Source organism: Siphateles boraxobius, unplaced genomic scaffold, assembly GCF_051911475.1.
Source record: "Siphateles boraxobius isolate OS27281-9 unplaced genomic scaffold, OSU_SipBor_1 81, whole genome shotgun sequence".
Classification (NCBI taxonomy): Eukaryota; Metazoa; Chordata; class Actinopteri; order Cypriniformes; family Leuciscidae; genus Siphateles; species Siphateles boraxobius.
In genome coordinates, this window is record NW_027509210.1 from 1,163,724 (window position 1) to 1,185,981 (window position 22,258).

Here is a 22,258-nt window from a genome sequence, read left to right on the forward strand (position 1 = left end):
TAATGAAGATGATTATGATGAAGATGATGAAGATGATGATGTTCAGCTCTTCAGCTTCTGATGGATGTCAGTGATGATGATGATGATGATGATGAAGATGATGATGATGATGACGATGATGATGATGATGTTCAGGTCTTCAGCTGCTGATGGATGTCAGTGATGAAGATGATGATGATGAAGATGAAGATGATGATGATTGATGATGATGATGATGATGATGATGAAGATGTTCAGGTCTTCAGCTGCTGATGGATGTCAGTGATGATGATGATGATGATGAAGATGATGATGATGATGATGATGATGTCAGTGATGTTGTGTGTTCTTGAGAACATGATGAAGGGTTTGATGAGAATCTCCTCAGTTTTGACACCAGGCTCAAACTTTCCAGGCCCGTCTGGATCACAGGACACTAGAATTATACATATCCATATTAGATTATCATCATATATGTTGTTTTGAGTTGATGAGATTATGTTCTATAAATGTATGTGATAATTAACAGTCTAAAATGTAATGAAAGATTAAATTTAGTTTAATAATAATCAAACACTCAGTGTGGCTTTCTTCTCTCCATACTGTTCGATCTATCACGTCTCTCTTCTTCTTTCTCTCGTGATTCACTGGTTTGTGTCTCATTTCTGTCCTCCATTTCATTTATACACTCCATTTGAATCTGTTCAGTAGATCTTTCTCTTCTCACCTCATGTTTGATCATATTTGATTCATCAGAACGACACTTTACAGCTCGACTGGATCAACAGAGACTGTAAATGAAGAAAACAGATTATATTTTAAAGACAGTGGTTGAACTGATAAATTCATATTAGCTCATGTTATTGTTGTAAAATGTTGTTCAGCATTTAAAGCCTTTAATACACTATTAAAGTAGATCAAGATATGTTTTAATTAGTCAGGATTGTTCTTATCAGAATGAAATTGTTCACCACAACATTAATCACCAACATCAGCATTCATTCAATAATAAAAGTCATTTCCAGTTTCCACTAGTCAAATGTACAAATAAGGACAAATTCAACGACATTTACATCATTTACACAAACACTAGTTACAGTATGTGCAGAAGATTCCCTGAAATATTCCTTGTCTGTATCTTCACTGATGAAATATTATCATGACTGATATTAATCTACTCACAGTCTTTTTCACTGCAGCTCCATCTGCACTTCTCAAGATTCATGTTTTCACTCGTTGTGTTTTCATGTATTTCTTCATAATCTAAACTGTGAACCTAGAGACAAATGTTTAAGCAATTAAAACATTCTCTGATAAAATGGCAAATAATCCAGTCATGCATAAATGAAAATGAAACTAGGTTCAAATTAATTATTGAATTATGTAGCCTATTCAAAACCAAACATAGGCTAAATCTCACCTGTAAGAAGGAGAGAGATGTTGAACGATTTGTTAATAAAATCACTGAATATATATAAAGGAAAAGTCGAGTGAGAATCCTAGAGTCAGTCATGAGTTAGAGATTCTCCTCTGACTCAACAAGTCAAGATCACCGGGGCAGAAAACACACCTGAGCGGAGAAGAAAACACACCTGAGCGGAGAAGAAAACACACCTGAGCGGAGTAGAAAACACACCTGAGCGGAGAAGAAAACACACCTGAGCGGGGCAGAAAACACACCTGAGCGGAGAAGAAAACACACCTGAGCGGAGAAGAAAACACACCTGAGCGGAGAAGAAAACACACCTGAGCGGAGAAGAAAACACACCTGAGCGGAGAAGAAAACACACCTGAGCGGAGAAGAAAACACACCTGAGCGGAGAAGAAAACACACCTGAGCGGAGAAGAAAACACACCTGAGCGGAGAAGAAAACACACCTGAGCGGGGCAGAAAACACTCCTGAGCGGAGAAGAAAACACACCTGAGCGGAGAAGAAAACACACCTGAGCGGAGAAGAAAACACACCTGAGCGGGGCAGAAAACACACCTGAGCGGAGAAGAAACGTCTCAGGTTACGTATGTAACCCTGGTTCCCTGAGAGGGAACGAGACGCTGCGTTGAGACGCGGTGGGAACGCTCTGCGTGATTGCGTCGTGAAGCACGTGTATAATCAGTCCAATGGAAGAGCGAGACGTCATAGGCGGTGACGTCATAGACCAGGAAGCTATAAAGCACACCAGAAAACAGACCGCGACAGCTTCTGAAAAAGCCTGAAGCAAGTCGATCAGGGCATACAGGAAGTATGGCGGGAGAACGCAGCGTCTCGTTCCCTCTCAGGGAACCAGGGTTACATACGTAACCTGAGACGTTCCCTTTCAAGGGAACTCGAGCTGCGTTGAGACGCGGTGGGAACCCCATACCCACTACGCCATAAGACAAATGCCCGTTCTGTGTGAAGTCCTTGCGCACACTAGAAGCAAGCAACCTAGCCCCGGGAGTGGAGAGGTGTAGGTCATAAAATCTGACAAATGTATGAGGTGAGGACCAGCCTGCCGCATTACAAATATCCTGAAGGGAAACACCCGAAATTAAAGCCTAGAGGCAGCCATACTCCTAGTAGAATGGGCCTGAACAGCCACAGGTGAACGCTGTCCGGCCGCTTCATAAGCAAGTGAGATAGCCTCAACTACCCACTTGCTCATTATCTGTTTAGATGCAGGGCAACCTATCTTAGGTTACCCGAAGCAGACAAATAATTGTTCTGATAAACGCCACTGAGCAGCTCTGTGGACCTAAGCATCCAAAGCCCGGACAGGGCATAACAGATTTAAGATTTTCCTGATCTGGGGTATTAAAGGTGGAGGACAGAAGGCTTGGAGCACAAATGACCGCACATTTAGTAGGGACCTAGAAATACAACCCGATCTGGGGTGAAAAAATACTACCACCAACCAGGTGCAAATCCAAGTACGTGCAGGCCTCAGCCTCATGTACCACGGAGAAGACGAAATTAGGGATCTCTCCTCAGAGATAGCCCAGCAAAGAAACATTCATTACAGAAATCAAGTACTGTACCAAAAAGGGCAGAAACGAGATTCAGAAGGCGTTCTCTGCACCAGGCAGAGAACAGCATATTAGTCTTCTCGTGGAGGGAGCTCTAGACTGGAGTATGGTCTCCACGACCTCGGTCGAGAAACCTGAATCTATGAGCTGGGCCCCCTCAGAGGCCGAGCCCACAGTATCCACAACTCCAGAGCTCCCAGGAGCAAAGATATCGGGAAAAGCGTATAGGTGTAGTGGCAACCACACCTATTACTTTACATCCAGTCCAAGCGGAGCTGGATGCGTGAGGGAGAAACACAAGGGCAATGCATTGTACAAGCGATGCGAAAGGTCGACTTGTAGTTTGACCGAAGTTCTCCCTAAGAAGCTCCACCACCTCAGGGTGAAGTCTCCATTCCCCGGGCCACAGCCCCTGCCTCAACAGGATATCTGCTCTGATATACGAGACCATCAGTGTGTTGTCCGGACCCTTCGCCGACCAACCACTCATGATTGCCCCCGACTTGTGAGGGAAACATCCGTCGATAGCATTATGCGTCGACAAGAAGCCCCCAACACTGGGCCTGGGCGAGGAACCAAGGTTCTTCCACATGACCGAGGCACGAAGGCATAGCCGCGTGACCTTGATCATGCGAAAACGGATTTCCCCTCGGAGAAAACCCCTTGGTCCCGAGCCACCACTGCAGGGGTCTCATGTACAGAAGGCCAAAAGTAACTACGTTGGACGCAACTGCCATGAGCCCCAGCCAAAGACCGTTCACCGAGCGGCCACTCATGACGGCCCCCCCATCCTGTGAGGGAAGCATCCGTCGATAGCGTGACGCGTCGACAAGAAGCACCCAGCACTGGGCCCTGGGCGAGGAACCAAGGTTTCTTCCACATGACCGAGGCACGAAGGCATAGCCGCGTGACCTTGATCATGCGAAAAACGGATTTCCCCTCGGAGAAAACCCCTTGGTCCCGAGCCACCACTGCAGGGGTCTCATGTACAGAAGGCCAAAAGTAACTACGTTAGACGCAACTACCATGAGCCCCAACAGTCTCAGAGACTGTTTGCAGTGAGTGACTGACCTAGTTTTACATTCTTTACGGCTTTGTGAATCGCAGAAATACGTGCAGGAGACAGACGTGCTTGCATTGTTGTCGAATCCCATAATACACCTAGAAAGTGGTCCTCAAGCTGGGAGGAGTACACTCTTTTTGGTGTTGAGCCGCAACCCCAACCTCCTTATGTGGGACAGAACGACATCTCGATGTTGAACTGCCAAAAGCTCGGACTGAGCTAAAAATCAACCAATCGTCGATATAATTTAATACGCGAATGCCCTGGAATCTCAGAGGAGCCAGAGCTGCATCTACGCATATTGTAAAAGGTGTGGGGTGATAACCTAGGCCGAATGGAAGAACCCGATACTGGTATGCTTCGCCCCTGAAAGCAAACCTCAGGAACCTCCTGTGATGAGGATGGATAGATAAGTAAGCGTCCTTTAACTCTATTGTGACAAACCAGTCCTCGGACTGAATCTGTGACACAATCATATTTAGCGTAAGCATAATATGCTGTTTAATTGACGCAGGTCTAGAGTAGGACGCAACCCCTCATCCTCTTTCGGAACAATGAAGTAATGGCAGTAAAACCCTGACTGTCTGCCGGGAGGAGGAACCCCTTCTACAGCTCCTTTTGCAGAAGTGTCAGTACTTCCTGCTCCATAACCAAAGCCTGCTCGGGGTCCACCACAGTGGGGAGGACCCCTAGAAATCTGGGCGGACAAGAACCGAATTCTGAACCCTTTTCTATAGTGTGTAGGACCCACCGAGAAATATGTGGCAGTAGTTTCCACGCTGCCAGAAATTCTACTAGGGGAACCAGTCTCTCAAGACTGGCCTCTGGATTTGGTTGAACAGTCAGTACGGTGCCCTGAAGCGGCGAACCGGCAGGGAACGACCGAACTGACCGTTCTACGACCCTCCTCGGAGGATCGTATGGGGACGCTGACACCTCGGTGCCCTGAACGGCGAACCGGCAGGGAACAACCGAACTGGCAGCGCTGCGACCCTCCTCAGAGAGTCGCACCCCAGAGGGCGCCGAGGAGAAACGATTTCTCAAAACCGTCCCTGCCCCGGAGGAGCCCTCAGAAGCTTTATTAGAGATGACAGTCCTCAGATCTTGCCTCCCTTTAAATAACTTAGTTCCAATGACCCTCCTCGGAGGATCATTGGAAAAAGCAGGCACCTCGGCACCCTGAAACGGCGAACCGGCAGGGAAACCGAACTGACTGCTCTACGACCCCCCTCGGAGGATCGTTTGGGGACACTGACACCTTGGTGTCCTGAACGGCGAACCGGCAGGAAAACTGAACTGGCAGCGCTGCGACCCTCCTCAGAGAGTCGCACCCCAGAGGGCGCCGAGGAGAAACGATTTTCTCAAAAACCATCCCTACCCCGGAGGGGACCACCCTTTAGAAGCCTGATAGCCTCGGCATCAGGGCTTCCTATTGTCCAAGCTTTTTTAGAGATAAAATAGTCCTCAGATCTTGCATATCTCTAACTGGCTAGATTGCTACCGCCACCCAAGTCCCCTTTGATTGTGGAGGAGCCCAAATGGCGATGCTCGCTGTGCTGCGAGGAGCTTAGTAGACTGAGACTGCTCCGCCCAGCAGTCTCAGGAACATAGATTGGTGAGGAAGAAACCTCTGGAACGCCGCTGAACGGTTTATTCTTAGTTTCTTGAAAGCGGAGCATCAGAAGAACAGACATCATTTTATCTTATTTTTCTTTACTTTTAAATCAGAAAAACGTATATATATATATATATATATATATATATATATATATATCAGTCCGTGGCCACCAGCAGGAAAACAACCGAACTGGCCGTGTGCGACCCTCCTCAGAGAGTCGCCACCCAGAGGACGCAGAGGAGAAACGATTTCTCGAAACCGTCCCTCCCCAGTATAGTTTATCTGTTTTTGCACGACGCAATTCTCGAATAGCGTCAGTGCTGACAACCTCACATTCATCCATGTCTTAATAATTTACCCACCAGCGTTGCCTAAAAATTTTTTTATTTAGATGGCTGGTGGGTAACGTCGGGGTTAAAAATTATGACGCCGACTCGGGAGAGAGAAAGCTAGCAAGCGTCTCTTTAACCCGAGGCACTGTCATACCATGATACTTAATACCCATAGCATTACTATAGTTAGACGTAGGGCATTAAACACATAAAATAGAAACCGACTTATTCCACGATCTTGACACCTCAGTGTGGTGTGGAGATAGGGAAAAACTGCAGTCCCCGACGAGGAGGCTGAGATACAGAGTTTTTCTGTTTTTAGATTTATTTCATCTAATAAACTCCTTATTTTCACTCTCATAAAGTTCAGCTGGCCAGAAAATATTTAACTAGCAACAACACTAGATAAACCTCCTTTTAAAGCTCCTCTTTATTCAACAGAGTTATGAGCTGACTTATTTATTCATTTATTGAAAACTCAAACATCTGCCTTTTCTTAATATCTTTATTTGTTTTGTTCTCTTTTTCTAAACAAAACACTAACGATACCAATTCCTCGGAACTGGAAATCGCCAGCACTGGATCTGGCAGGAGAAAGCTGAGATAGGGCAGAGCCCGTCCCAACCCCCGCTGTCAGATCCGTTTGCGAACCCCAAAATGCGAGTCGCCGCCGTGCATCGGCAACAGCGGGACCCGCGCGGGGAGCGCGAACCGAACCGTCCTCCTCGAAGAACGCCCGGCGGGAGCGGAGCGTCCTCACGGACAGTTTCTCGCAATGCTCACAGTCAGCCCCCTCGAGAACTGACTGTGGCATGCTCCACTCCCAAATAGTAACAAAAAGCTGATGTGTGTGTCCCCACCCGTGATATAACGTGGGCAGGGAACAACACAAAAGCTGCTTGCTCTCTTTTGCCATAATATATATATATTGCAACTTGACAGACAACAATAAATATGACAAGGACAGAATACACAGATCGCTTGCTGAAGGCAACAGAAGCTGTCGCGGTCTGTTTTCTGGTGTGCTTTATAGCTTCCTGGTCTATGACGTCACCGCCTATGACGTCTCGCTCTTCCATTGGACTGATTATACACGTGCTTCACGACGCAATCACGCAGAGCGTTCCCACCGCGTCTCAACGCAGCTCGAGTTCCCTTGAAAGGGAAACACACCTGGGGGGAGAAGAAAACACACCTGAGTGGAGAAGAAAACACACCTGAGCGGGGCAGAAAACACACCTGAGCGGAGAAGAAAACACACCTGAGCGGGGCAGAAAACACACCTGAGCGGGGCAGAAAACACACCTGAGCGGGGCAGAAAACACACCTGAGCGGGGCAGAAAACACACCTGAGCGGAGAAGAAAACACACCTGAGCGGGGCAGAAAACACACCTGAGCGGAGAAGAAAACACACCTGAGCGGAGAAGAAAACACACCTGAGCACACCTGAGCGGAGAAGAAAACACACCTGAGCGGAGAAGAAAACACACCTGAGCGGAGAAGAAAACACACCTCAGCGCAGCACACCTAGCTTTGAGAGATTGTGGGTCTTCCCCAGAAGCTGAGGAATCAGGAAATGACAGGATTGCACGTTTCTGCACATTTCTGCCCACGGCGACGTTATTTGGTTTTCGCAAGCGACACCAGTGTAACCAGTTCAATGGCAGAGTTCAAACACAGCATGTATACTCTTCTGTCGTTGCTGCACAGACGAGCACTGAACAATTTGAGGTTTTTAGTCTGGGTTAGACTCTTTTACTAATATTTACTCTTTCAATATAAATATTGACCTTAATAATAGTGTTATAATCGAGTCTCCGCTGCTTCTACCAACCCTGAAAACATGAAAAGTGAAACCCAGTAACTTTGTTCTGGTGAGCCTTTCTCTACAAGCATGTTATAAAATACGCAGATCAGATTTCTCTCACCTTCTGACGTATGAAGAGGATCTTATTATAATATTACTGGTATATACAGTTAATCTGCACGATTACACACACGGCACGACATTTGGTTTCACAAGCAACAACAGAGACCAGTTCTAACGCAACGGCAGAAGATCCAGCAAAGCTGAAACTGTTCTGTCGTTGAGCACAGACGAGCACTGAACACTATTGACCAGAACATGTCACCGCTGTCTTATAAACACCTCAGGAACTGTGGACACTTGTGTAGAAGTTCAACATGAGGATGAGATTAATCACTGTAACTCCACAACAATCAGGCTTGGGAGGGTTACTTTAAAAATGTATTCCGTTACAGTTACAAATTACTTAATAAAAAAAATATTCAGTAACGTAATCCAAGTACCACAATATGAAAGTAATGTAACTGATTACTTTTGGATTACTTCAAGGACAGATATTATTTTAAAACACAACAACTTTTATTTATTAAGAATTTCACAGCCCTGAATAAATATTTATGTAAAGGACTATACAGACATCTAGTGGCTACAGTATGATATTACAGATTATTTTGTTTTATTTTTAACTTGACATGTACAAGGAAAAAAATGAAATGGAAATGTTTCTTCAACAGGAAAATAGAGAATACAAATTCATTTTTTTCAAGCAAATATAATAAAGATTTTTTAGACAATGGAAATGTTTCTTCAACAAGAAAATAGAGAATATATATTTATTTAAAGGGCTACAGACATCTGTATATGACTCGTGAGTCATTAATCAAGCAACGTTTAATATAGTGTTATTATGCCAAAATACAGATTTATTTAGTTTTAAATGAAACCATTGTAATCCTTCCTGAAAGCATCCCAACTTTTTTCAAAAAGTAACTCTAATCTGATTACTACGTTTTTTTTGACGTAACTGTAACGAATTACAGTTACTGGATTTTTGTATCCTGATTACATAACGCCGTTACATGTATTCTGTTACTCCCCAACCCTGACAACAACTACATAAATGTCTCCACTAACATTCAGAAACGTCTAAAAGTGATAGTCTTCCTGAGTCTCTCCGTATGGCTGCACTCGCTACTGGTTATTCTGGGATTCTGGATGAGTGAGATTGGCCTGTTCTGTTATTGCCGGAGTTTCTGAAGCTCGTGTAAAGACTCTTCTGAACAGTGAGTGGCGGAACAGATCATTTGCATTTAACGAGTTCGATTGCCCATAAAATCTTTAAGATATTAGGTTAAACTTATTTGGCTTGCTGTCCGCTGGAGAGGGGCTCGATGAAGCAGCTTCGACTCGAGCTCTGATATACCCCCCAGTGGCTAAATGTAGGACCTGTTAATTAAAGGGCAAGGTACCTAAGATGAAGGTGGAGTTTGGGGAGGTGGAGGGATACTGGAACAGCTGATACTAGGGAGAGGTAAGCGGCTGCTTATATACTCTGTTTGTTGATTGAAAGATTGGATGGGCTCGCTCCTCCCTAACTTACGTTTAGGAACTTAATTTAACGAGTTCGTTTGCCCATAAAATCTTTAAGATATTAGGTTAAACTTATTTGGCTTGCTGTCCGCTGGAGAGGGGCTCGATGAAGCAGCTTCGATTCGAGCTCTGATATACCCCCCAAAAGTGTTGAATAAATATCTGGGACAGCAAGTTAGAATTACGTAAAGCATGTTACCCCCCAAAAAGATTGGAAATTTAAAGCTGTATGGAGCATGGATGGACGCTGCTGCGGCAGTGATATGTTTAATGGGGCTCCTGGCTGGAACTGCATCTCCCTACTATGCCCAACATGTGGGGCTATGAGTGGAGCTCCGGCGGGAGCTGTGTTTTAAAGAGTGTGCCTGCGTTCGTTGTGGAGTGAAACGACATGGGCTTGTGGAAATTTGACTGGGGTACATCTCACCGCTGCACTGCGGCGGCAGTGACTTTCAGAAATTACTCCTGCGGGAGTATCTTGGGACTGGAGGTTTGAGTACGAGGTTGGAGAACGCCCTGCCACATCCATGACATGGAGCTCCATGGAGTTAGAGAACATGGGGCTTCCAGATATCACAAACGGGGAAGAAGGTCCTCGTCCCTAAAGGCAAACGGGCCACCAGTATCTGAAGCAAAACTCCCTACGCAGCAGGAGGGAGCCTACGGTATACATAGGAAATGCAGAACTACCATCCTTCTGACGCAGGGGGCGGAGATAACATAAAGACATAATGGCCCGTCGCGTTTGAGGGACGTACGATCCTTGGTATCTCCAGTCCTGATCTTTTCGGATGGGAGGGCACACACTGCGATCCGAACGGGAGAGCCTCCATGGTTAAAAACATGAAGGATCACACAGCGATTCGGAAAGGGAGAGCCCCCACACCGCCCGAACGGAAAGCCCCCACTGCGATTCGACCGGGAGAGCTCCCGCTGCGTTTCGAAGGAGAGAGCCCCCCCATATGTATAAATAGGGTGTTCACTCGCCGATCAAAACGGGAGAGCCCACACGGCAAGTCGAACGGGAGAGCCTATGATGCATCTGAACGGGGGAGCCTACACGGCGATTCGGATGGGAGACCCCACTCCAGGAGTGGTAGGTCACGCACATCCGAAAAGGGAGAGCTCTCACTGCATCCAGATGGAAACACGCCCTGCGGGGCTAGGTAAGCGGAGAGATGGGAATAGTAGGGAGAGGCGGTCCAGACTCAGAAGGATGCTAGTGCTTGTTGTGCTTGTCTAATGTTATGTAGATCTGAACGAACGTATGTTTCGAAGGCGTGGGATGACCATCGGCCTAGCATTTTGATTTGGTGATCGGAAAGGCCCCTTTGTGCTGCTGTGGTGGCTGCACCTATTCGGAAGGAAAATGAAGAAAACTGTTTGGTTGGGATGCCGGAGCTGTTGAGGATGGATTTGAGGTTCCTTTGAAACCAATGTCTGGAGGCCGGGAGGTTATCATCATTGATGAAGAGAGGATCGAGAGAAGAGGTGATTTGGGATTTCCTCTGGTGGAGAAAAAAGTTTAAGGACTGGTATGGTTGGATAGGGGTTGGCAAATTGAAGATGAAAATCGAATGACCATGTTTCAATTGATCGGTTTTGCTTTGTTTGATGTTGAAACGTATGGTGTCGGAGTTGATTATTTGGAGGTCGGAGAACGTGGGATGGATGGATGGGTTGAAGTTTGAGTTGATGGTAAATTCTGAGACTCTGAGGAAACCAAAGAAAGCCATATTGAACATGGCATCTAGGGTTCTTGCTTTGATGGGAGAAAAAAGACCTGAGCGGAGAGTGGTTAGGCAGATGCTGAGAATGTCGATGGTTAAAGGTTGTCTAGAGTCTGGACAAGGGGGATTGGTTTTTTGTAAACCTTTGATGAGGAGAGAAATCTGGGGATTTGAAATGTTGGGGCACTGTTGGCCATGGAGTAGCTTAAAAAAGAAATGAATTCCGCTGAGGTAGACTTTGATTGATCCTGGTTTAATTGAGGTGGTGTGATGGAGGTATGTGACGAAGGAGGAAATTGAGAGGAGGGAAAATTCTGGAAAGACCATGTTGTGAGCTCTGTGGAATTTTTTGAAAGAACCCCAAGCTGTCCAGTATGTTTGAAGCGTTCTGGGAGAAACGACTTGTAGGATGGTATTCATGGATAGGGTATGGAGATGACTGAGGGGATGGTCTAGAGGAATATGAGTTCTGAATAAGGTGGAACTGGAGTTGGATTGGAGTCTGCTTCCGGAGCCAATGTTCTGAATTTCTGGAAAAGAAAACGGGATAAAGCATCAGCTATTTCATTTTTGTGACCTGGAATATGTTCAGCTTTGATGAAGAATTGATGACAGGCAGAGATCCAAATGAGGCGCCTTAGAAAGGGCATGATTTTTGGAGCATTGGAACGTTTTTTGTTGATACAGTAAACGGTGGCGGAATTATCGCAGTGGAACAGGATGTTTTTTGTTGACCATTCGGATCCCCATAGATAGGCTGCTACTACTATGGGATATAGCTCGAACAGGGCGGTCGAATCAGCGGTTTGAGGTGTATTGGTTAACTCAGGAGGCCAGGTTGAGGCAAACCAACGTCCTCTGTAGAAACCTCCAAAACCTTTGGAGGGGGCAGCGTCAGTGAACAGGGTGATGTCGCAAGGTCGTGACACGAAGTCGTTGTAGAAGAAGGTAATCCCGTTCCATTGTTTGAGGAATGAGATCCATAATTTCAGGTCTGCCCTACATGGTTGGCTTAGTGAAATTATGTCTTCTAAACCAGATGCTGAGGTAGCGAGAGTTAGCAGATGGGAAATGAAAGGCCGGCCTTGGGGAATTATGCGCATTGCGTAGTTTAGGTGGCCTAGGAGAGAAAGCAGATCGCGCTTGCTGCAATGGTTAGCTTCCAGCAAATTTGATGCAATTGTGATTATGCGATCTATTTTTTCTTTGGGGAGAGAAGCTTGGAATTTGACAGAGTCTAGGAGCATTCCAAGAAATTCCAATGACGTAGAAGGGCCTTCGGTTTTTTCGAGAGAGAGGGGAACTCCTAGTTTGGAAAACACTGTGCGTATGACGGTTAAGTGTTTTGCTGGAGGGAAATTACTTGGTGAGATGACGAGGAAGTCGTCGAGGAGATGGATGAGGTATGGGATTGAGTGATTGTTTTGTAGAATCCAGCAGAGTGCTTCTGAAAGCATGTCAAAAATTTTGGGACTGCTTTTACAGCCGAAAGTTAGCCGCACTGCGAAGTAGTATTTTTCGTGCCAACGAATGCCGAAAAGGTGGCAGAAATCTGGATGAATTGGCATGACTTTAAAGGCCGATGTAATGTCGACCTTTGCTAGCCAGGCTCCGAAACCGGCGTTTTTTATGAGAGATATTGCTTGGTCTATGTCGTGGTAGTGCAGTGAAAATTCGTCTAGAGGAATTAGGCTGTTGATACTGGGTTGGGAATTTCCATGGGGAGCCGAGAGATCGATGATGATTCGTTTTTTGCCTGAAAATTTCCTAGTGGCTACTCCGATAGGACTTATACGGAATAATTTGAAAGGTGGAGAATCAAAAGGGCCGATCATAAATTCTGAATCTAGTTCTTTTTTTATTAGGGTTTCCACTATATCGGGTTCGGCTGTCGCGGATTGAAGATTGTTGCAAATCAGGCTGGAATCAGGTATGCTTACCAAGCCGGGGTCAAAACCTTCTTGCAGGCCTTAAAGAAGAAACTGGGTGAAGTTTTTGTCTGGATGGTTGTGTAGTTCTCTAGCTAGTGATGAAATGATGATTGGACTAGAGAGGTACTTTTGAAATTTTTTATTGAGGTTAGCAGAGGAGCGGCGCACAGGGCAAATGGAACGGGCGTGAGCTCCGCCGCAGAAATTGCAGACATGAAGGAAGCGGCATCGTTGTCTGTTGCAACCTGAGGAATTAAAGCTGTTGCACACTTGTCTACCTGAAACTGAGGTGAATATCTGACTGCGGTCGTTCCTTGGTTGGGGGACGTAGGCGTTGGATTTTTCTTGGAAAGGGGCTGGATGGGTTGGATGATCTGGGTTGGTTTGGGGACATTCTGAAGTAGAATGAATAATGGACCTGCAGATGGCGCAAGAAAGGCTCCGAACGCCTAAGAAGACTCTGTTGTAAAGTTCGAGGTCCAGAGCTCCCCAATAAGGACACTGGTTCCAGTGGGTGACACGGACAGCACATTTAGCTGAAAAAAGCTTATGATATGTATAAAAATGACTACCTCCGAAAGAGAGACTGAGCTCTGCTATAATGGAGAGGTAGTCGTTTAATTCCTTGCGTCTGGCTGGAAATGAAGTGCAAATTACTTCAGTATATCTAGCAAAGGCGATGCAGAATTCTGCGAGTGTGAGAACTCGTTTTAAAGGTTGTACAGAATTTTTTAGATTGATGGTTAATGGGCCGCAATCAAACGAGCGGTGGGATTCATTGAGGGGGACGGAAGTCAGTAGAGAAGGAAGATCGATATCTGCACCTGCTAGAATTAAGGACCGGAGATGGGCTGAAACTGGAGGTGGTTCCATGGCCACTGCATTAGGAGGAGCTGGAAGATGGACTGCTGTGGAGAGTGAATGGGCTGGCAAGCGGATTGTACCTGGAGAGTGGGTGTTAGTGTTGTGAAAAGTAGATAAATGATCATCGGAGGGTCCAATTACTGGCTGGTGTCCAGGATGGCTGGCATGGGCTGAAGTTAGAGGACTGGGAAAGTTTGTGGGAAAGATAGGAGAAGAAATCCTTTGCGGAGGCAACCTCACACTCGGATGTGAACTGGGAAGAATATTAGGATACGATTGGAAGATAGAGGTGGGAGGAAAGGAATGGGGTGAATTGGAATGGAAGGAAAGAGGAGGGGGTGGAGGGGGGATAGCTAGCAAAGGCAACCTCACGCTAGGATCCGCTCTTTGGGTAGGTTGGTTTGGGGATGATAGAAATGTAACCGTGTGCGAAGGTGGCCTGGCACAAGGGTTATTATGAAGAGGATTAGAAAAAGCTGGAGAAGTAGATGGGAGTGCTGAGAAAAGTGATTGAAAGTTTGGTTCTTGCCTGGGGAGTGGGGCTGACTGGATGAAGTTTGTTGGAGCTGGAGAAGAAGCGGAACTATTTTTTGCGGCCGCTGTTTTTGGCCGGGTGGAAATACCGGCGGACAAGGAAGTGCGAACCGCGCCGCTGCCGGTAGCCTTTGGATCGGCGCGTTGAGATTGTGTGGGATCAGGACGCCCGGTGCTGGAACTGAAGGAACTGATGAAGAGATGGTAAAGTTGCACTTTTGACGATCTGCGGGAGAAATGGATTCCGGAACTGGAAAGGACTTGACGTAGGCTGTTGACTGAACATTTCGAAATGGGTGGAATCGGTGTATTAGCGGCTGTTGCGTGGAGAGATGAAATCTGAGAAGACGGACGAGGCACAGTTAAAACTGGCGGTCTTGAAGGTGGAGGAGAGCGTTGTCTTTTGGAACGTGGTTTGTATGAGCGCTGGATTTCTCGGCCAGAACGCTCGTGGAGATGATCCGTGATATCCGATCTTACACAGGGTGAGGCTGTCGGAGTCTCGGGAAGGCTCGTCAGTTCGTCGTCTGACGGGAAGAGCTGTATTTCCGGGATGTCGGACATGATTCCATGAAGCAGTAATGATACTGGAACAGCTGATACTAGGGAGAGGTAAGCGGCTGCTTATATACTCTGTTTGTTGATTGAAAGATTGGATGGGCTCGCTCCTCCCTAACTTACGTTTAGGAACTTCATTTAAAGGGACAAACACACACACACACACACACACACACAATTGTAACTGTAATTGAATTAAAGAGCTCTGCAATTGAGTTGTTACTAGTAAGAATTGAATTAGAGAGCTCTACAATAGCTATTCCTACTAGTAACAAATGCATTGTGGAGCTCAATATTCAGTACCATCTCATTATGATAATCGTGTCTCATGTTTATTCATCTGGCATGATGTGATGGCTGTCCGTAATACCCTTAGACTGTCAAGGAGATCACTGTATTTCTCCAAATCTTCTTGTTCTCTGTACATTGTTAAGCAACGAGTCAATCACCCTTAAATCATAAAGAGCGTGCACTATCACTATGACTGCGTTTAACTCCAGCTTTGGATCATTTTGTTACTGATTATGAACAACTTATGGCTGTACATGATTTTTTATATTCTGGGATTTTACCATGTTTGTAAAGTTGAAGCATTAAAAAAAAAAAAAAAAAGTTATAGTTCATTGTGTTATTTTCATTTGTGTAATTATTATTATTTTATTTATTATTTGTATTATTATTTTATCCAACAGCCCAATCATTCAAACCTATAATGGTGCATAAAACAAATACAAGAAAAAAAAACTGTAAATAATAAGTAGGCCTACGATATTAGACTAAATATCCTATAATAAAAGATAATGAATTTCAAACCTGAACCAAACATGAACTCAAATGTCATAGTTTTTTCGGGCCGTCTGGTCACCCTTTTACTATAGTATATATATATATATATATATATATATATATATATATATATATATATATAGGCTATATAATCTCTAACCACGCCTAACATGGCTTTTATTTTGAAAAGTAGGAAATGGGTGCAATCTGTTTTGCATCTAATGAATACAAGTTTTTACTAGTAATAATTGCATTAAAGAGCTCTCTAATTCAATTTTAAAATAAATAAATATCCGAATACATCTTTCTGACAAACAACAAAAGCTAATGCAAATGACAGTGTGTAGCCAATAATGTTTTCTTTTTTCTTTTGTATTGTAGTGTACAGTGTTTATTATAATGGGTAGAATCCGCAGCTACTCATGAGTACTTTTAAATAAGCTACTTTTTTACTCTTACTCAAGTAGTTTTTTGGACAAGTACTTTTTACTCACACACTACATTTTTTGTAATGTAATGGTTCTTTTACTTGAGTATGTTTTCTCAGTCCTCTTTCCACCACTGGAAACATGATGATCCTCAGACTGTGGAGTTTATCCTCTGTTACTGGGACACTTTCTCCTCCAGATTCACATCAGATGAGAGTCTCTTTCTGCTTCATATGTGACACATGATGATCCTCATTGAGCTTCAGATCAGATTCTCTGATTTCTCTTCACTGTCTCTGATCCTGAAACTAAAGGCCTTTGAGTTTCACCTCAAATCTACTTCTGACATCTAGTGGACAAAGATGAAAACTGCAGATCATATTCTGTGTGTGAGGACAAATAGAAAACACACACTCACACACATTTATTTACAATGCCTTCATTTCTATTATAAACAAGTGACATTCTTTCAGTTTAATTCACTGAATGTCATTCATTATCAACTCACAAATAATAATGTGATTTAGCATTTAGTGTGAAGTGTCACAGTTGCTGTGTTTTACAGCAACAAATGAAAACACTTACAGATTTCAGTTCATCAGGGAATATGAAAATCAACAGTTTGAATTTTAAGGGAATCATTATTGAAGTGAAACACTGAAACTGTGTTTCTTTGAGATGGTACCCCAAGACGACATTCGCTAGCAGAGCGCAAGTTTCTGGATGGCACGTAAGTCTGAAGTAATGAGTTTAGGTAAGAGGGAGCAGTGCCAGTGGTTGTTCTGTAGGCAAACGTCAGTGCCTTGAATTTAATGCGAGCAGCAACTGGCAACCAGTGCAATTTAGTGAGGAGAGGAGTGACGTGTGCTCTCTTTGGCTCATTAAAGACTACTCTGGCTACAGTATTCTGGATCAATTGTAGAGGTTTGACAGAGCAAGCTGGAAGACCAGCCAGGAGAGCATTACAATAGTCCAGTCTGGATAAAACAAGTGCTTGGACAAGGAGTTGTGTAGCATGCTCTGTATGGAAGGGCCTGATCCTCCTAATGTTGTGCAAGGCAAATCTGCAGGACCGGGCAGTTCTAGCAATGTGGTCTGTGAATTTCAACTGATCATCAATTACAACCCCAAGGTTCCTAGCTCACCTCAATGGAGTTATGGATGACGAGCCTAGCTGAATGGAGAAGTTGTGATGAAGTGTTGGGTTGGCCGGGACCACAAGTAGCTCTGTCTTCGGAAGGTTTAGTTGAAGGTGGTGGTCCTTCATCCAGCCAGAAATGTCTGTCAGGCAGGCTGAGATACGAGCAGCTAACGTTGGATCGTCAGGCTGGAATGAGAGGTAGAGTTGCGTGTCATCAGCGTAGCAATGATAGGAAAAGCCATGTTTCTGAATCACAGATCCTAGTGATGTCATGTAGATGGAGAAGAGGAGTGGTCCAAGCACTGAGCCCTGAGGCACCCCAGTAGCATACAACTAAGAAATGTTGTATGTACCCACATACAACTAAGAAAAAATTTATTCAGAAAATTTGAATTCAAATTTTGGTCAATATATGTTATTTATTAATCTACAAAACTGGATGATTAGGCCTGCAATTAAAGAATTGATTTGATTATTATCAGTTAATTACTGCCATTCAAAATGTGTTTTCCTTTATCTATACAAATGTATCTTTTTAGTAAAATAAAGTATGTTGGTGAATGTTTTGCAGTATAGTTAATTTATGACATATTTATGTTCAAACCATTAACTGATCTGTCAGGTTTCCGATATGTGCCCCCCCTCCCCAATGTTAAACTCAATCCTACACCCCTGCTCAAATGTACCTATATTCTTTTTTGTGACAGTGATTACTAATGTTAACCCAACAAAACTCATAATGACACATAACCTAACCTAACACTTAAAATGAAACCACTTTTTTACCCGAGTATGTGAGACCACCAGTAGCGTTGTTAACCACCCCGCAAATGCGTAAACCAAGCATGAGACCTGCTGACTGAGCAATAAAATCAGTGTATTAGACCGGTTACTGCAGCGCTGTTGACCTCCTTTATTACATATGAACATATTGTGACCAAATTCACAACTCTGCAAACATTGTTCACTGATCACTGTTTATATGTGAATAAGCCTAAATTAAATCTGCTCATCATTTAAAGCAGTCGTGTCTCTTCTTGGATGAAACTGATTCATGATTCTTAATGAACGTTTTGAAGCGTCAGAGTTTCAATGGAGGGCCAGAAATCTCCAGATCTCATTAAAACAGTCTCTCTTCACATGTGTCCCGAAGATGCACGAAAATCATATGGGTTTGGAACGACATGAGGTTGAGTTGAGTAAATTATGGCATTCATCTTTGGGTGAACTAACTCTAAACTAATCACTGTGAGCGCGGAGCCGGAGACAGACGCGTTTGTGCTTGTCATATAACACACACTCAGAAAAAATTATTCTAGCTGTTTGGTCAGTTTATTTAAATAAAATAATCTGAAACAGCACAAAACTTTAGTTCTTTACTTAATTGTCATTTGCACTAAATTGGATTACTTTAAATTAAATGAAATTTGTAAAATGTTAAGTTAATTTAAACCATTTGTGTTGGGACTACATGAATCATTTGTGTTCCATTAACTGAAACTGTGCAGTGGATTTCTAGTTCCCAGCATGCTTTGCATAGGGATAGATCAGGAGAGTAAATGTTGAAATTAAGTGATGTTTAATGCGTTTTTTAGTAAAGTGAAAGACCTGCTGAAGTTTGATGTTCAGTTATATTTGACATTTAAAAGAGCTGATGTAATTTCGATCCCTGAGGTTACGTTTATGCCGAAGTGTAGACCTTGTGGTTAGGCTATGGCTGGCTACATTAGGGGAGTCTTTGTTGATCATAACTTGTATACTGTAAGTTACACATAGCATATGAAAAAGAGTTGCATTGGCTATTTGCATTTATTGAAATAAATAAAATAAATTCGTTTTTGTATTATACGACTGCTACTGATAACCTAAGCACAAGCTCACCACCACACGTCAAATGAAATTGGTGTGATCTCATTCACTTCGAATTAATTTTACTCATCTGTGCAATTAACCTAGTTTAAGTTCAAATAAAATTGTTCAACTGTGGAAATAGTTGTCATAATTGTATTATGTTTGACCAACAAGCTATTTTTTGTGCGTGCATCAAAGTAATGAATACTTGTTTGTTAACAAATGATTATGATATTGAGAAAATTTAAATAACCCATATAAACCCTAAAAATCTAAGACAAATTCTCTTTTTCGCCTGTTTTTCCCTCTTCCCGGTCGGCTGATTATGGCGTACGAGTCCATTCTCTCTCTCGTCTCTTCTTCTTCAAATTTATTGACGGTTGGCATAGCAATTTGGTGCATTACCGCCACCAACTATTTGGGGTGTGGAGCTTCAATGCGGATTTAGACGCTTAATAAAAAAATAAAATAATAATAACTAAATAAAAATTCTTGGTTGATCTTAAATTCTATCAAATAGAACTTTTTCTTTTAGGTACCTCATGAGAACTGGCCATGCTGATGGTTTTAATGTGGAAAAAGAAAGTAAACCCTCTACTGATAAAAGTGTATATCCTAATTCTTTGACGTTTTCTAACAGTGTGATTCTCTGTGTGCTGTAAGCTTCACACTCTAGCAATACATGTTCTACAGTCTCTCTTCTGTCACAATTTATACACAGTCCTGTTGCATGTTTCCTCTCTCGTCTCTCACTCCACAGCGGCTTATATCCGGCCTCTCCACGCCAACGACTGCAACAAGACACAGGTGTTCTTCATTTGCACTTGACCTACTTACTCACCGCTCGTCTCCTTCCTCTCTCTCTCTCCCGTTACAGACCTCGCAGAACCACCACAATCGCCACAGTCACACAGTCACAGTCAGGTCTTATTTATTGAACAAATACAGAGCATAAGGCACTTACATTATCAAAACACATTACACACAAATAAAAAAAATAAAAACATCCAAACATAAATGCATATATATAGGCTATATAAAATGGTACAATAACGGATGCTGAGGTAGAGCTGATGCATCATTCAGTCAGAAAGTCTCAGGTCTTTCTGTGTTTATAATAGTTTCCTGTGAAGGATATACTATTCTTGTCATATGCAGTGTTTCACCTATTATATAGTAGTTAGAGTGTGATTTCGCATGCAGACATTATGTTGAGTAAATGTGATATGAAGAGTGTGTGAAGTAACATATTTTATCAACAGTGTGAAAGTGAACAGCACACAACCGGCACAATACCGGCATAAACATCAATATCTATTGGTACAATATGCGTCACATGATTAAACTTACGTCATCGTTTTTAAACACCTTCGTTTTCCCAGTCCACACTACAACATGAAAACAGCGTTTTCAAATTTATCTACTTTGGAGAGTGTTTTAAAAAAGCTTAGTTTTCATTAATAAAAACGCTGTCTCAGGGGCTGTTTACACAACACCGTTTTCAACTAAAAACTTTTTATGCGCTTTTGCCGTTCGTTTACACAACAATGTCGTTTTGGGTGCCGGAAAACACAATGTTTTGAAAACGGATTTCAAATTGCAAGTTTTTGAAAACGGTCTCCGTGTAAACAACAAAAACGCGTATCTCTAAAGACGATGACGTTATGCACATACGTATTACATGTTCAGTCTCTAGTGTTTCATCGCCATCTACTGGTCTGGCAGCAGAATACATCGTTTTTAGTTTTTGTGGACCTGTGTGAATGGAGATCGTTTTGACAATGGTGTCGATGTACGCGGAAAACTCAAAAGAAAAACTTCTCCGTTTTACGCATATCGTTGTCGTGCAAACGTAACCGCAGTGTTGACAGAAGGACAAAAAGAGATGTGTTTTTAGTCACCAGATCTAAGGCCTTGTCCACACTAATAGCCTCCATTTACGTTTGAAAAAGCATATTTTTCTCTCCGTTTTGGCCTTCTGTTCACACTAAGACGCCATTTTTATTTATGAAAACAAAGCTTTTTGAAAACACTCTCCAAAGTGGATAAATTTGATAACGCTGTTTTCATGTTGTAGTGTGGACTGGGAAAACGGAGGTGTATAAAACGATGATGTAAGTTTAGTCATGTGACGCATATTGAACTCATTAGATATTGATGTTTATGCCGGTATTGTGCCGGTTGTGTGCTGTTCACTTTCACACTGTTGATGAAATATGCTACTTTTGCACACTCTTCATATCACAGTCCTGCAAAGATGCAAAACTTGTTATGTCTAATAAAATTCTTAGTCAAATAACCTCTAATTAGTGAGGGACGTAACAGTGATGATGAAGATGATGATGATGATAATGATGATGATGATGATGATGATGGTGATGATGATGATGATAATGATGATGATGAAGATGTTCAGGTCTTCAGCTGCTGATGGATGTCAGTGATGATGATGATGATGATGATGGTGATGAAGATGTTCAGGTCTTCAGCTGCTGATGGATGTCAGTGATGTTGTGTGTTCTTGAGAACATGATGAAGGGTTTGATGAGAATCTCTCCTCAGTTTTGACATCAGAATCAAACTTTACAGGCCCGTCTGGATCACAGGAGACTAGAAATCACAAATATATATCAGATTATCCTCATATATATGGATTATGTTCTCATTGTAAAACAGACTAAAACATGATGAAAAATTGAATTAAGTTCAATAATAATCAAACACTCACAGTTTGGCTTTAGTCTCTCCATACTGTCACATCTATGAAGTCTCTGTCCTCTTTCCTCTCGTGATTCACTGGTTTGTGTCTCATTTCTGTCCTCCATTTTTCTCTCAGTCTTCTTGTTTTCTGCTGATCTGTGATTTCTGCTGATTTTCTTTCTCCTCTTCATTTGAATCTGTTCAATCACACAGACAGAGTTTCATTAAAGCGATATAACATCATATCACGAGACATCAGATCAACTCCTGATCAACATCTGCATGAGCTCAGTGTTATTACAACATCTCAGATTAACACTGCAATATTCATAATAATCAAT

General features: G+C 43.1%; 1 protein-coding gene across 2 annotated transcripts; it reads right to left on the bottom strand.

The window, feature by feature from the left end:
• Positions 1 to 196: 196 nt before the first annotated feature.
• Positions 197 to 22,228, bottom strand: LOC143730779 (uncharacterized). 2 transcript variants are annotated; one of them, XM_077221367.1, is made up of 2 exons: positions 21,946 to 22,189; positions 197 to 415 (listed from the first exon to the last, which is right to left on the bottom strand). In XM_077221367.1, the coding sequence occupies exons 1-2, from the start codon at positions 22,106 to 22,108 to the stop codon at positions 234 to 236; spliced, it is 345 nt and encodes a 114-aa protein (XP_077077482.1). In that variant the 5' UTR covers positions 22,109 to 22,189; the 3' UTR covers positions 197 to 233. The 2 variants fall into 2 exon arrangements, 1 of the variants encoding a protein (XP_077077482.1); XR_013200599.1 differs by lacking the exon at positions 197 to 415 and adding an exon at positions 21,716 to 21,827 and having other exon boundaries at positions 21,946 to 22,228.
• Positions 22,229 to 22,258: the final 30 nt, after the last annotated feature.

Bases quoted from the DNA above. Each gene is read 5' to 3' on its own strand.
- LOC143730779 (XM_077221367.1), bottom strand. From the start codon at position 22,108: ATGAAGAGGAGAAAGAAAATCAGCAGAAATCACAGATCAGCAGAAAAC. The intron at 416-21,945 runs GTGAGTGTTTGA...GTATAATTCTAG, and splicing joins GGAGAGACTAAAGCCAAACT to TGTCCTGTGATCCAGACGGG.